Source organism: Apiospora marii (genome assembly GCF_038362585.1).
Source record: "Apiospora marii strain CBS 49790 chromosome Unknown utg000003l_segment0_segment0, whole genome shotgun sequence".
Classification (NCBI taxonomy): domain Eukaryota; kingdom Fungi; phylum Ascomycota; class Sordariomycetes; order Amphisphaeriales; family Apiosporaceae; genus Apiospora; species Apiospora marii.
Window position 1 is genome coordinate 3,054,529 of NW_027117374.1, and position 13,391 is coordinate 3,067,919.

Consider the following 13,391-nt stretch of genomic DNA (forward strand, 5'->3'; position numbering starts at 1 on the left):
CGCATTCGACAAGACGTGCCAGCCCGGCAGGCCGGAGTAGGGTCAGATGAAAAAGATGAACACGCTCATCATCAACGAGCTCAAGGAGGCACTGAGAGTCTAGTAGTGTCCAGGTCGTTCTGAATGTGGATGCTGAACCGACGGGAGAGGCATGCCAGTCAAGCGATGTGAACAAGTTACCACGTTCAATAGAAAGTATTCTAGAGCTATCTCATGCTAGCTCCACTTCAAGCGAATGATTTCTCAGCAAAGAGTTACTATCGTCGCGCATCCTGAATGACATGTTTCACAAGTCAATTGAGCTAGCCGGCCGAGCAATGTTGGCTCGCCAGTGGTGTTTGTTGACCGGGTCCTTCTGGTAAACATTGAGTTCGAAGAACTTGTCATGAACCTCGCACTTGTAGTTCTTGTATCTGCTTCCGTTCACTTCCAATTAGCGGAGCTGTGTAGATAGTCTGGCGCCAGGTAGGGCCGCTTATATGAAATGCAGTGTGTTGGGGGAGAAGGGGACTTTGTCAGAACACTGCTGACAAGAAAATGGCTGCTACTAGATGTGGTAGGACGTACGAGTTCAGCTTCTTGAAGTTGGCTTGAATGAGATCGTCCTCGGTAACCTCGACAAACCCGTTTGGTTCGTGAGCTATGGGGACGAAGTAGCGCTTCGACTCGAGAGGGCCATAGTTGACCTGTTGAACCAACTGTATAGCGAATATCTGAGGGTCTCCAGCCATATCTGGCTTCTCGTCATTGTTGCTCTTTGGCGCGGAGGTTTTGGGGTAGGAAGCCCATGCGATGAAGGTGTCAAACTTGGCCTGATGCAAGAGGTATTGTGGACGGTAGGGCGCGATGGAGCCACAACAGAAGATTGAAGTCATCTTGATAGAGTTTGGTTAAGCAAACTTGGTTCAGGAAGGGCTTCGTGGTGTAGGCATGAGGATAGAAACAGAAACAACAATTGTCGACAATGAGAGAAGGGGGTTTCCTACTTATTGAGCTGGAAGACATTCAGTGTCCTGGAATTATCCTCCCGCACATGCCAATATGGAGGCACTGCTTCGTAACACGGTCTTACTGGATGATTAATTTAATTGGCTAGGATCGAGCTGCATCCTGCCAAGGAGCCGCCGCATCGTGCTAGTGAGCCGCCTGCAGATATTGAGGCATACCCTCAATTTTGACCAATAGAGGGGAGTGATCCGACTTGATTAAATTTAGCATGACGAGACTTGCAGAAATTGAGGCATACCCTCGGGCGTGGCCAATAGGACGATTTCATTCGGTTTGAGTGTGGCTCGAATGGTAGCAAACCTAGACGCCCGACCGATTATCTGGCCCTTTGCGGCTTCAGCTATAATTAATGCATCTCCTCGAATCTCTCCATTTCTCTTCTCTCCTTTCGTCCCACGGTCGGCCCTGGTGGTGATACCGCAACCGCTCCTTGTCATCACTTCCAGCAAACCAACTTCATCCAATCTTTTTTGTTTTTTGGCCAATTTACATCCATCTTCTGCTTATCATTCTTTGCCAGTAGGCTTCCCGCCAACTTCCCATACTCGTGAAAGCTTCCTCCTATTTCTAGTCAGCAACCAACAGGACCAGACGCACCCAACGATCAACTTCTACTACACTATGATCAGATCCGATCTTCTGGGTGCATTAATCCTCGCTGGTCCCAGTACGGATATGAGGGTCCTCTTCAGTGTGATTGGGGTGATTCAGCTCCTACAGAGCCTGCTGGACAGGATGAGCGAATCGATGGACCAACATGGCCAGAAAACAGCAATAACTCTCAACAGCACGAACTTGAACACGACATTGATCAACAAGGCCCAGACTTGTCAACTCCATTTCAGTGCCCGCATTGCCCGAAGGCGTTCTCCGAAAAGAAATTCTTCACGTAAGTTAGTCCAATGAGAGCCAAGCAATAATAAATTAACTATAATCTCACAGGAGACACATAAACACACACATTCGCCCCTTCAAGTGCACTGAAGGCGATTGCGTCAAGGCATTCGCACTGAAGGCGGATTTACATCGTCACCAACGTGAAATACATAACCGAATCAAATGGTACTGCATGGAACCAGATTGTAAAACTACCATGGCTATTAACGGTACATCACGAAGGGGAAACCTGGATAGACATATGGAAACACGGCACGGGCTCCCGAAAACATGACACGTGGCACATGGATTTGATTAAAGTCTAGCTCTAGAAGTCTTCTTAGACCAAACTCATCATTGTCGTCTCGTGCTTGCCTTATCTCTTTCGTTCTACAGCACCGTGACAAAGGGTGATCGTACTATCACGACACCACACAGTCAAAATCAACGAGGGGAACAAGAAAGACGGTATTGGGTACTTATTTCAACTCGCAAGGTAGCTATCCTACTTGTTCGCAAGAACCAACTCAGCGACAACATCACATTTTTCACCACGGGCAGCTTCCACACAACTTCGTCATGGCTAACTGGCATCTGCAATCACGCCGCATGGGTGTCAGGAGCTATACACGAAGACAAGAGGACCGGAAGTAGCTTTAAGTAAGAAAGTCATAACCAGATATAATTAACTGAGTCTTCGCCTTGTGATACTGTGATACTAATATAGTAGGTACGAACCAAAAGAGGGGTATCAAATATTGGGGTACAATCAGCGCATGCTACTATTTTAGTACCTGGAAAACAACCAGGTGCGTTTCTGCTTCCGTTATGGCCGAGAAATGGCGGCCGTCGCGCCCTCGAGGTTGTAGGAATTGCGACCGGGTACTGTTGGGGTATTCGAGTCAGGCAGTCGGCGTTGAGTGCATCGTGCGATGGCGGGAATATTTCATTGACTGGTAATGCGACGGTGGAGTAGCCCAAAGATGGCATACGAGACTGAGGGGGTATCAAACACTGAGCATAAAGCAGGCAATCGTAGTGGCAACAAGAGGAGATTGATGTGAAGTAAAGAAGGGTGGGGAAAAGAGAGAGGCGGAGTTTGGGGTCCAGAAACAGGTTTTGATGGGTTTTGACCATGAGGCAAAATCATAAACTTCTCAACAGAGGCCGTCTCGTGGTTTGGGCATTTGCTTCAAGTGAGGAAATTGGCATCTCACATTGTCTATTCCAGCTGCCAGAGCCGGAGCTTGATTCACTATAGGTACATTGACTAGTATAAACACTCGGCATTATTATATATTAGGAAGATATTAAGGTGCTACAGTCCAAACGACATGAATATCATTAGAAGGTCGTCAACCCAACTCGTGAACCTGGTTCCACGGATACACTGGTGAGAATCATGAATCCGTTACTCTTCAGAATGTCCAAAGACTTTCTTCAAAGCCTCGCGCAAGATTTATGAGCTCAGAGCCCCGCAAAGTTGACGACGATGACCGACTAGACGGGCTGGAGCGTCTTGCCGAGATCAGTCATCGCTCGACACGCCGGTGCAGAGGTAGAAGCCCGCCCACATGTTGTAGCAAGCGCGGCCGCCGATGCCCGTGTTCCATTCCGCGAGCTGGTCAATGGTGACGCCGGCCTCCTGGGCGATGGCGCCGCAGGCCTCGCCCTGGCCGACCAGGTGCCAGCGGTTGCAGTCGTCGACCATGCCGGGCTGGACGGGCTGGGGCGTGGGGTTGGGCGGCAGCGGGGTCGGCGTCACGGTGGGGTCCGGGTTTGGATTGGGGTTGTCGAGGACGCCGACGCAGATGTAGTAGCCGGCCCAGAGGTTGGTGCAGGCCTCGCCGCCAATGTCCGTGTTCCACTCCGCGAGCTGGGCGGGCGTCACGTTGAACTCGGCCGCGATGGCGTAGCAGTAGTCGTGCAGCTCCACGTAGTAGAACTTGTTGCAGTAGTCCACCATGCCCGCCTGGGCCGGGAATGGCGTCTCGATACCGTTCCCGGATTCTGTGGGCGTCGGGGTCGTCGTCGCCGTCGGCTCTGGGGCCGGGATGCTGGGCTGGCGAGGTGCGAGTCTGTTGAAGCGCTTCACGCTGGCGGCGGCGCTTTGGGCGGCGAAGAGGCCGAAAAGGGCGAGGAATGAGGTGGGAAGCATCTTGAAGGGAAACTTTAAAGGCAAGTGTTATGATATCCGTTGGGCTGACGAGTATACAGAGATAGAACTTGGCGACGGTGACGAACAGTTAAAATGTAGGTTTTTGCTGGGGTATGTCCCTGCTATATATAGCAGCATTTGGCGAGCGTCCGAGTCATCGTGGTATAGAGCCTCGGGCATATACGAGATCGCCAAGCTGACGGAGACTAGTCCTCACTCGTGGGTTAATTCGAGATGGGCTGATCGGAATCGCCAAGCAGGCATCAGCTCGCAGCCTGGGCTAGGCGGTCAGCATTGGTTAATGAAGTCATGCGGGTTCGGCTTGCGGCGGGGCAGGCAACACGCCATAATTATACCCAACGCCGTTGGGCAGGGGTAGGTAGGCTACTCGGCTAGTGCCGACAGCAGCTACCTCCGAAGACGTCGGTAAGGGTTGTCTTCAGAGTAAAAAGCAAAACGTATGTCATTTTCTGGTTTGGGCATCTCCCTATCCCACGTCACAATCACTCCATATCGCAAGGCATATCAGCTTCGGCGGCCAGACACGGAAACCTAAAATGCCAAGCCAATATATGTTCCTTAGCGAGATGACCGTGCGGCGTAGTATACAAAACAGTGGGTGAGATACAGGGGTCGCTGCATCTGTGCCGCTGGAAGAACCGATAGGGCCGACTTTGATTGGGCCAATACTCGACCATGAGTAAACGCCACCAACTCAGCCAATAGCCGTTACTCCACGGAGTATCTACACACATTAAACTTCCGGGCGATGCGGGGAACCCAGGACCGATGCTACGTTATGGTTCATTTCGAAAATTAGGCCACAGAGTAGCATCGGAAGATTTTGGGAATCCTTGCCGGGGCCTAGGCCCAGGCAGCATGCTACTTCGCACACCGCAGGTAGCTCCAGGAAGAGCTTCTCATGTCAAAGCGACAGGCGCCGGAACTGGTAGTAACCAACCCCATCCCGAAGTCCGCGTGCTGTGGCGGTGCGAGGTAGTTCTGCCTGCTCTGGCATGGCGCAGTGATAGTCTGCCACTCACCCCGATTGCACCGCATATCGTTCAAGACTTCGTCCGAGACTCTCGCCGCCAGCTCTTTGGCGACCGAATTGAAGGCGCACTTGGCCGGTACAGCGTTTGTATCGATGACCGGGCAGTCCTCGCCCCGGCTGTAGGTCTTCCTCACGTCAGTAATACGAATCGCGACCGAGTTCTCCTCGTCGGGTTCCCTGCATGAGGTGACTGTGGCCTCAATGTCGGGAAGCTGGGACGCTAGGCTGTACTGAGTTCGACCAGTCGCGAGGCGTATCCGTCGGGAGAGTTGGACCAGGGGGGCAATCCGGTATCGAGTCGTGGGTTTGTGTTATTGGTGAAGCACTCCTTCTGTGTGGCTACCTCCCATAGAGTCTTGAAAGAGCCCGTCGTCTCATTCGGCATGTTGACTGTAGGGATGTAGAGGAATTACTGGCCTGGCCCGTCGCCGACGGCGTCCGTGATAAGGCTGGGCTCGTAGCCCGCACTCTGCCGCATCCACGAGGGCCTCGTGTCGGAAACTTCGGTTATAGACTGCACTGACGAGACGAAGGGACACTTCAGAGGCCAGACGGCGTCCAGGTTGTTCACGCCAAAGACTAAAGGGAACAGTTGGGTTGGCGCATAGGTCTCATTGTTGCGCGGGAAGATGAAGTCAAACTGGACGTCAGCGGGGAGCGTTCTCGCCGCATTTGCGCTCTCAACCCATCGGAGAGCAAAGAAAAGGGCAAAGAGGAAGCGTTCGCAAAAAGAATGTTCTACGTAGCTGCAATCCCTGCTATCAATGATGCTAGCCGGCATGCTAGCTGGTCCACGCCGAGTAACCCTCAGCAACAGGCTTCATGGCTGGTCGAATGAGAAAATAGAGGGAAACAAAGAAGAATAAAGAGGAACGAGGAACGAGGAAATACAGAGGGATCAGGGGATGAAAAGGACATCTAGTTAGAGCATCCTTCGATATCTAGAGCCGAGCTATACCAGAATGGGCTAAAATACCAAAATTCCTAATCAGTCAATAATGCATATTTAGCTATTTCAAATACTACTGTTAACTTAAGCTTACCGTATCCACCACAATGGTATCCAATCAGATAACACCCTTATATCACGACCTGCCAAACATCCATCAGACCACGATGGCTGAGCCCTTTAAGCGCTTACTACCCTATCTGATGAGCCGGTTACGCCGGATCGATGATTTGTGTACAATGGCGAGATCGAGTTGTAGTTATGGAATGCACTAGATATAAATATCCTTTCAACCTCACCTTGATCCAAGGACCATGCAGTCAACCGGTCTATTCCAATACATTGAATACTTTCATCCTTACCAAAGAAGCGGACTGCTAGAGAACAGATCAACGGAACAACATGGAGTCCAACGTAGGTTGAAATTCTGTCGTTAACGGTGGTTATCGTGGGTACTGACTAGACGTATTCGAAATGCTTCAGAATCTTCCCGGGAGCCCAAACCTCCATATCGCCATCGTCGGCGCCGGCATCGGCGGTCTAACCTGCGCGATTGCCTGCCGCCGGATGAACAACAATCTGAAAGTCACGGTACTCGAGCGCTCGGCCGAAGTTCTGCCACTAGGCACGGGCATCCACATTCCGCCCAACGCAGCCCGGGTGCTTGCCCACCTAGGCCTCCTCGACAGGGTCAAGAAGGAGGCGGCCGGGTACCATATGGACCGCTTCACCCTGCACAGGTACGAAGACGGGCAGGTCCTCGCTGATAAGCCGGTGAGGGAGAAGGTAGAGCGGGAGTATGGTTCCGAGTGGATGTAAGTGAAGTACTGGAGCACTACGCCCAGGTGAACATGCATAGAGGAAGACTGTGGACTGACAATTGGGCTGAAGAGTAATCCATCGAGGTGATTACCATACCGTGCTACTTTCCGAAGCCAAAGAGCTTGGAGCGGAAGTTTTGACGGGTGCAGAGGCCATTGGCGTTGAGAAGTCACAGCAGAACCGAGAGGCTGTTGTCCTCAAAGATGGAAGACGCATTGAAGCAGATGTGGTCATTGGCGCCGATGGTAATTCTACTAGTTGACAACCTTTGGCTTACACAGTCCAGTCAGAAACATGGCTAACGGAGCTGTTTCAGGATTGTGGTCTTCGCTGCGAGAAACTGTCCTGGGACGTCCTTTCTCGCCAACAGAAACGGGCGATCTGGCGTATCGAGGAACATTTCCCCGTGATAAGCTGCTTGCACTAGGGAACGAGAACCTCAACAAGATCATAGACCAGGAGGACTTGCACGTCTGGCTGGGACCGGGGAGACATGCCGTCTTCTATCCGTTGAGAGATCAGACGGAATACAATCTGGTTCTGATGTGAGTTATCAAAGCCCCCTTTTCTAAAAGCCTTTGTGTCTTTGACAGCATTCTACAGAGTAGCAGATGATCTAGCCAATGGCGTAAAGATGGCCCCGAGTAGTCTGGAGGAGATGAATGCCCACTTCGATGGGTGGGATCCCATGTTGGTCACCCCTTATCTAGTAGTATTACTACTTTGGATTTCATGCAGAGGCTGACCTGGCCAAATCACGCAAGTCTGAAGGACATTATATCGTGCCAGAACACCCCCTTGAAGTGGAAGCTGCTCCATTTTGAAAGTCTCGACAAGTGGACCAAGGTAGGAGATGTTCTATTTCCGTGGATCTTCGGAGTTCTTCACTAAGGCCAGATCTCAACAGGGGCCCATCGCGTTACTGGGGGATGCGACGCACCCCACCCTGCCGTATCAGGGTCAAGGGGCCGCCATGGCCGTGGAGGACGCCGCCGTCCTGAGCCTGCTGCTGGCGAGGTCGCTGGAAAAGGGCTTGCCGGCGGGTCCTGTGGAGAAACGAGAGTATCTCTCCGGGCTTTTGAGGCTGTACCAAGATCTGCGCAAGCGGCGGACCGAGACCAACGTGGCCGGGGCGGTGCATACCCAACACTACTACCACCTGGCCGACGGGGAAGAACAGCGGCGGCGCGATGCGGAATTGGCAGGGCTGGCAGGAACCGGATGGCAGGGAACATGTTCGTTTAATTGGGGAGACGCAGAGTACCAGAGGAGTCTCTTGGGGTTCGACGTTATTGCTGATAGCAGGGAGAAGTTTGAAGAGTGGTGGGTATCATACCAGAAAGCAGGAGCCATGGACGGCCTCTTCTGACATCAGCAAGGGCAATCACGGCATACGGGCCTGGGATGAAGGCTTGCGGTACACGGTGCCGGTGCGTGCTCAAAATCATATTCCATTAGATTTTACTCAATTGTACCCTTTGGTTATTGCCGTGACTGCGGAACCCGGGTTTGCAATTCAGAGTTTGTACGGGGCAGCCTCAACCCTCATAGGTACCTTCCCATTGATTGTGGGTGTACATACGAATCCGCCAACTTGATATTGTTGTTTGTCGAGACACAGACAGCCCTGGTGATCTCCCAGAGCTAGCAAATGCTCCCAAGACATACACACATATAAAGTCATCATATAACCAGTTGAAACCGTTCCTGAATCGAACATGACCATATCGTCGTCCGTTTTTCTGGCAGCCCCACCCCCACTGAGACCCTGCTAAAACTCCAGCTAAGTCAGCACCGACGCCCCGACGCCCGACACCAAGACCCCCTTAACCCCCCGCAAGCTCACCAACCAGAGATTTTGCATTTGGTATCAAGCCCAATCAGGCCCGAAGCTCAGCTCGTTTACAGCCCACTTTGGGACATCCCGCCAATTCTGACCAAGCAAGACAAGCGATCCCAAATAGCATCCAATCCCTCCTCCGCCGGCGCCAACTCAAAAAACTGTCTAGAGAGTCAACATGTCGCCGCCAATTGCTACTTTCAACGGCAAGGACTTTCCTGGTAAGTATTCTCTCCCGCTTCGTATACCATTCTCACTTCTAGCCCCTCGACCTTCCCGAGACATGGTTTCACAGACAGTTGACAAGGCCTTTGCAGACCCGGGTGTCGTTGTTACCCCCAAAGTTTCGGAGCCATGGTCGGTCGATAAAGTGCTTGCGACAGTCCAGCCCTCGCCGCCAGCCGAGGGCACCAGCTCGCCGGTCCCCTTCTTCCACCTTCTTGAGCGACTCAAGACCAACAAGCGTGAAGGATGGCGCCGATTCGGCATCGAACGGTAAGTCGTCACCGCCACCAGTCGCGTTGTCGCAAAGTCGGTACCTCTATATGCGCACATGCTAACCTACATTCATTTGCAGGGGTGAATCGATCTCCGACCATATGTACCGCATGTCCCTTATGACCATGTTCTGTCCCCCTGAGCTCGCCGCCAAGATCGACCTGGCCAAGTGCATGAAGATGTGCCTGGTCCACGACATGGCCGAGTCGATTGTCGGCGACATCACCCCCGTCGACGGCGTCCCGAAGCCCGAGAAGAGCCGCCGCGAGGCCGAGACGATGGACTACATTGCGCACCGACTGCTGGGCAAGGTGCACGGCGGCGTTACCGGTCGGGAGATCCGGGAGATCTGGCAGGAGTACGAGGACTCGAAGACGCTGGACAGCCTGTTCGTGCACGACATCGACAAGATGGAGCTGCTCTGCCAGATGGTCGAGTACGAGAAGCGCGTGGGCAAGGACCTGGACCTGGGCGAGTTCGCCTACGTCGCGACCAAGATGGTGCTGCCCGAGACCAAGAAGTGGGCCGACGAGGTGCTGGCCGAGCGCGACGTCTTTTGGAAGGGTGAGAACCATGTCGTGCACGGGGAGCTGGGTGTCAATGGCGGTGTGCAGGGCGCGAAGCACGAGCAGCAGGACGCTTACTATTCGCGTGATTCTTGAGGGGCTGCTTGTTTTTAAGCGCTCTCTTCGGCCACCACCGATGCAACCATCTCGGTCGATTTCAAGGAGAGAAAAAAAATCCCATCCGACCCCTCTGACTTGCAGCTTCGTGCGTTCGCCAACCTCAAGATGGTGAACGGATGCAGATCAGTATCAGTTACTACTTACTTACCACTGGAGTTGTCCGTGCCTTATCTTTGTTGATAGATTAGAGCAGATTAATGAAGTGAATGAATTAGACACCACATCGAACACATAATCACATGCTGTGTGACCTGCAATCTACGGATGCTACTTATATGGCTTCATGTCTTTTTTTTTTTTTTCCGGAACTGCCCCGCGATGCGACATGCCCCTCGTCCCTCTTGCTTTCTATCCAGTGGTGCCAATCAACCTAGTGGGGCGCTTCTTTTTTGACAACCACCCCCTAAAAGCCCGAAGACTCTTTTTGGAAAGGCGGCTTGCGGCTCATTTGGCCCGGCAACGCGATCCCTGTACCTCAACAATCACAAATTCAATTGCAACCCTGCTGTCCATCAACGGAGAAATCCACGAAGGCGGATCGTTTGCATCGTCAAAGTGGCATCTCAGGGGTCCAGCAGTTGAAAGGGGCTGTCCCCGACTTTTTGTTGTTCGCGGCCCTTCGATTGGCGACGCGTCTCCATGTGATCAGGTCGCGAACGCTCTCTCAATTTTTTTCCCCTGCCCGCACCAACCTCTTAAACATTGCACACCGACAATCAACTAGCCAGCGTCTACGTCACATCCGCAGCGCTTGAACTGATCGACAAGAGGTGCCCTGGTTAAAGAACACAGTGACGAGAACCCTTTTTACTTGCCAGCTATTTTTCCTCCTCCGTCGCGCCGTACTTTGCGCCTAGGATCCATCCAAAAGCTATCGGTCGGAATTTGACAGGGACCACGATTGATTGCCAGCAGCAAGCTTTTGGAGCCGCCAACTGTACAGCAACTCGTCCTTGACACCAACAAGCCAGCCTGCCAACTTACCTCCAAGCACAAACCCCATTTTCGCCCCTAGTGACTGTATTGAGCATCGAGAAACCCGCAGCTTCTAGTGACTGAAGCTCTCTTGTTGGTCTTTTCGAGACCTTATTGTAATCTGCGTCACGTTTCTCCCCCACAGTCGGATAGTGATCACGAGTCACGACTACCCCAACATTCGACGGACGCCAAAAAGTCTATTCACGCACGGCCAGCCAGCCTTCCGCTCTACTCGGCGACCACTAGACAACTGAGCGCAGCCAACGTCGTCCGGTCCATTCCAACTATTTGCACCGCCGGCTCTCCATCGGATCAGCTGGACCTGTCCAACAAATTAGACAAGAGACCCGGCGGCCTTTCACGCACTGGTTCGCACAGAGTAATCTCCTGAGACGCAGCACACCCGAAAAGAACCATCGCGGTTCTGCGCGCAATCAGAAACACGATCGAAGCCCGTCTACCGGCCACTGCTGTCTTCAGGGCGCGCCGCTATGCCCTTTGGGCCACAAATCGCCATGTCGGGAGCTTTCCATTTCGATGCTCCGAACGGAGCGCCGCCCATGTCTGGCGTCCACGCCGGGATTTTTCAACCTCCCATGTCGCCTTCCACATCGAGCTCGGTTTACTTGACGAAATCGAACGGAAGTCTCGTCTCAGACGCATCCACGCCGGTACCTAATGCGAATCGCAAGCGTCTGCGTCACGGAGAAATGACGCCCTCGCACGATGGCACAATGAATGGCGGCTATTTTACAAACGACAGGTTGGGGGAAAGGAGAATAAGCGGTGGAAGAGAGATACGATACACACTCGGCGGCCAAATCGAAACCCCTAACGGAATGGTACAGAATCAACTGGGAGGCGACATGGAATCGAGCACATATTCTGACGTCGACTACAGGCGTGCTCTTGGTTCACAACGCGCGCAAGACGAGCTTGAGTCGACAGCACCGGGGCAAAGCAGAACGGACCTTCCGATGGAGATGGAGCCTCAGGCAGCCCAGCCGAGAGGATGGAGCGCGTTTGCCCTCAATACCATAGGAGGCGTTGTTGGTAAGGTGTGGGAATTCTGCAAAACGGGTGCGTTCCGAGGGTTCTATGCAGGAGGCGGTAGGGCTTTTGATGCTCATGCGAACCCCCTGCCCGGTAACGACGAAGCCTTCCGAACGGCCTCCGAGTACAGACAAAGCCCGACCCCGGCCGGTCTTCTTGAATCGGACTATGCGCCTTTCCATTACGAACAGGAGCCCGATTCGACTCCGCCGCCAGCCGCTAAAAGGCGCCAAATCTCCGCAAACACCTCTAACGATGAGCTTGAGCTACGGAAGAACTGGGTCATGGTCAATGAGCCCGCCGAGAACATGACTCCACCCACCATGGTTTCACACCCGTTGCTAGATCGGCCTTCCTCGTCACTTCAAAACCGACCCAACTTACCTCGCCGCATAAGCAAGCCGGTCAGCAGACTAAACACCACGCCGAATTATAACCGCCGGCACTCAGGTCGCATTAGCCATGCCGGTGACCCTTCTCTTACCTTCCGCGAACCAGCCAGTTTTGCTGGTCCACCTTCCTTGATAATGGCCGCTCCTGAGAGACCGTCTACACCTAGTGCTACACCCAGTAGGCTTCCTGTCGCGATTCGACCTCATTCCCCGGCTATATACTCGCCATCGCCACGGCAACAATCGCGGATTCCTAGTCCCAGTCCGCATATGCAGCGTGGTAGCCACCGGAGGAACCAGAGCGCCGCATCGGCTGCTTCTGTAGGCTTGGCGGGAAGCCCCGCGACGGGCAAACCCGGCACGGCCAGGAGGCGAGAGACGTTGGTTGAAGACCGCAGCCCGAGACTCGACGCTGAGGCCCAGCGGATGGTGGCGCGGCGGCTGCAGGAAGAGCGTGCGGCAGATGCGCGGATTAATGATTTCAACGCACGCCTGCAGGATATGATTCGGCAGGGCCAGGAGGCGCTGGGCAACAGCATCGAGATTGACGGCGGTATGGGGTACGGCGGCGGCGCGGGGACACGTTGGGACGACGAGTACTGAGAGATTGTGTTGCCCCTGTGCGTGTCTCGGCTGCGCAGTGTCTTTGTGTTTTTTGACGCATTTCCTGGAGCGGCGAATTCTATGAGCGATTGATGGATAGCTGGCGTTGGTGGGCTCTTTCTCTTGATTTATTGCAGGGTGTTCGGATCGATTTGGCGTTTTTGATGAATGGCTCGTCCCTGCCCGCAACAGCACCCAAAGGGGTTGGAAGGAACGACGTCTGCAGGCCATTCATTGGTGTCTTGCGTCTGCTGTCGCTTGGCTGCTGGGAGGGGCATCGCCTGTCCACCCTGCGCTTTGCACTTATACCCGATCTGCTGGCTCACTGTACATATTTTGTAGGAAATACACTGAAGATTCATAATTCATATGGTGATGGCACCCTTGATTTTGGAGAAATGAGCAGGTGTGAGCAGGTGCATGTGGGATGTTTTCGAGGGATTGACGCATGCATTTCGTCTACTTGTGCGTTTT

General features: G+C 53.2%; 7 protein-coding genes across 7 annotated transcripts; 3 read left to right on the top strand and 4 right to left on the bottom strand.

Annotated features, from left to right (window-relative positions):
* Window positions 1-286: 286 nt before the first annotated feature.
* PG985_004491 (uncharacterized protein) lies at window positions 287-875 on the bottom strand (the record flags this gene model as incomplete). The annotated part of the gene is made up of 2 exons (XM_066824260.1): window positions 287-413; window positions 568-875. 2 exons carry the CDS (start codon window positions 873-875, stop codon window positions 287-289), a joined length of 435 nt encoding a protein of 144 aa, XP_066687420.1.
* A 2,537-nt stretch (window positions 876-3,412) lies between these two features.
* On the bottom strand, window positions 3,413-4,042 carry PG985_004492 (uncharacterized protein; the record flags this gene model as incomplete). Its single annotated transcript, XM_066824261.1, has 1 exon — window positions 3,413-4,042. The coding sequence occupies one exon, from the start codon at window positions 4,040-4,042 to the stop codon at window positions 3,413-3,415; it is 630 nt and encodes a 209-aa protein (XP_066687421.1).
* An 882-nt stretch (window positions 4,043-4,924) lies between these two features.
* PG985_004493 (uncharacterized protein) lies at window positions 4,925-5,481 on the bottom strand (the record flags this gene model as incomplete). The annotated part of the gene is given in 2 exon segments (XM_066824262.1): window positions 4,925-5,316; window positions 5,328-5,481. 2 exon segments carry the CDS (start codon window positions 5,479-5,481, stop codon window positions 4,925-4,927), a joined length of 546 nt encoding a protein of 181 aa, XP_066687422.1.
* A 24-nt stretch (window positions 5,482-5,505) lies between these two features.
* PG985_004494 (uncharacterized protein) lies at window positions 5,506-5,877 on the bottom strand (the record flags this gene model as incomplete). Its single annotated transcript, XM_066824263.1, has 1 exon — window positions 5,506-5,877. The coding sequence occupies one exon, from the start codon at window positions 5,875-5,877 to the stop codon at window positions 5,506-5,508; it is 372 nt and encodes a 123-aa protein (XP_066687423.1).
* Window positions 5,878-6,519: 642 nt separating this feature from the next.
* Window positions 6,520-8,236, top strand: PG985_004495 (uncharacterized protein; the record flags this gene model as incomplete). Its single annotated transcript, XM_066824264.1, has 6 exons — window positions 6,520-6,860; window positions 6,937-7,112; window positions 7,154-7,412; window positions 7,471-7,561; window positions 7,606-7,713; window positions 7,775-8,236. 6 exons carry the CDS (start codon window positions 6,520-6,522, stop codon window positions 8,234-8,236), a joined length of 1,437 nt encoding a protein of 478 aa, XP_066687424.1.
* A 649-nt stretch (window positions 8,237-8,885) lies between these two features.
* Window positions 8,886-9,867, top strand: PG985_004496 (uncharacterized protein; the record flags this gene model as incomplete). Its single annotated transcript, XM_066824265.1, has 3 exons — window positions 8,886-8,928; window positions 9,007-9,202; window positions 9,285-9,867. 3 exons carry the CDS (start codon window positions 8,886-8,888, stop codon window positions 9,865-9,867), a joined length of 822 nt encoding a protein of 273 aa, XP_066687425.1.
* Window positions 9,868-11,360: 1,493 nt separating this feature from the next.
* PG985_004497 (uncharacterized protein) lies at window positions 11,361-12,917 on the top strand (the record flags this gene model as incomplete). Its single annotated transcript, XM_066824266.1, has 1 exon — window positions 11,361-12,917. The coding sequence occupies one exon, from the start codon at window positions 11,361-11,363 to the stop codon at window positions 12,915-12,917; it is 1,557 nt and encodes a 518-aa protein (XP_066687426.1).
* Between the last annotated feature and the right edge of the window lie 474 nt (window positions 12,918-13,391).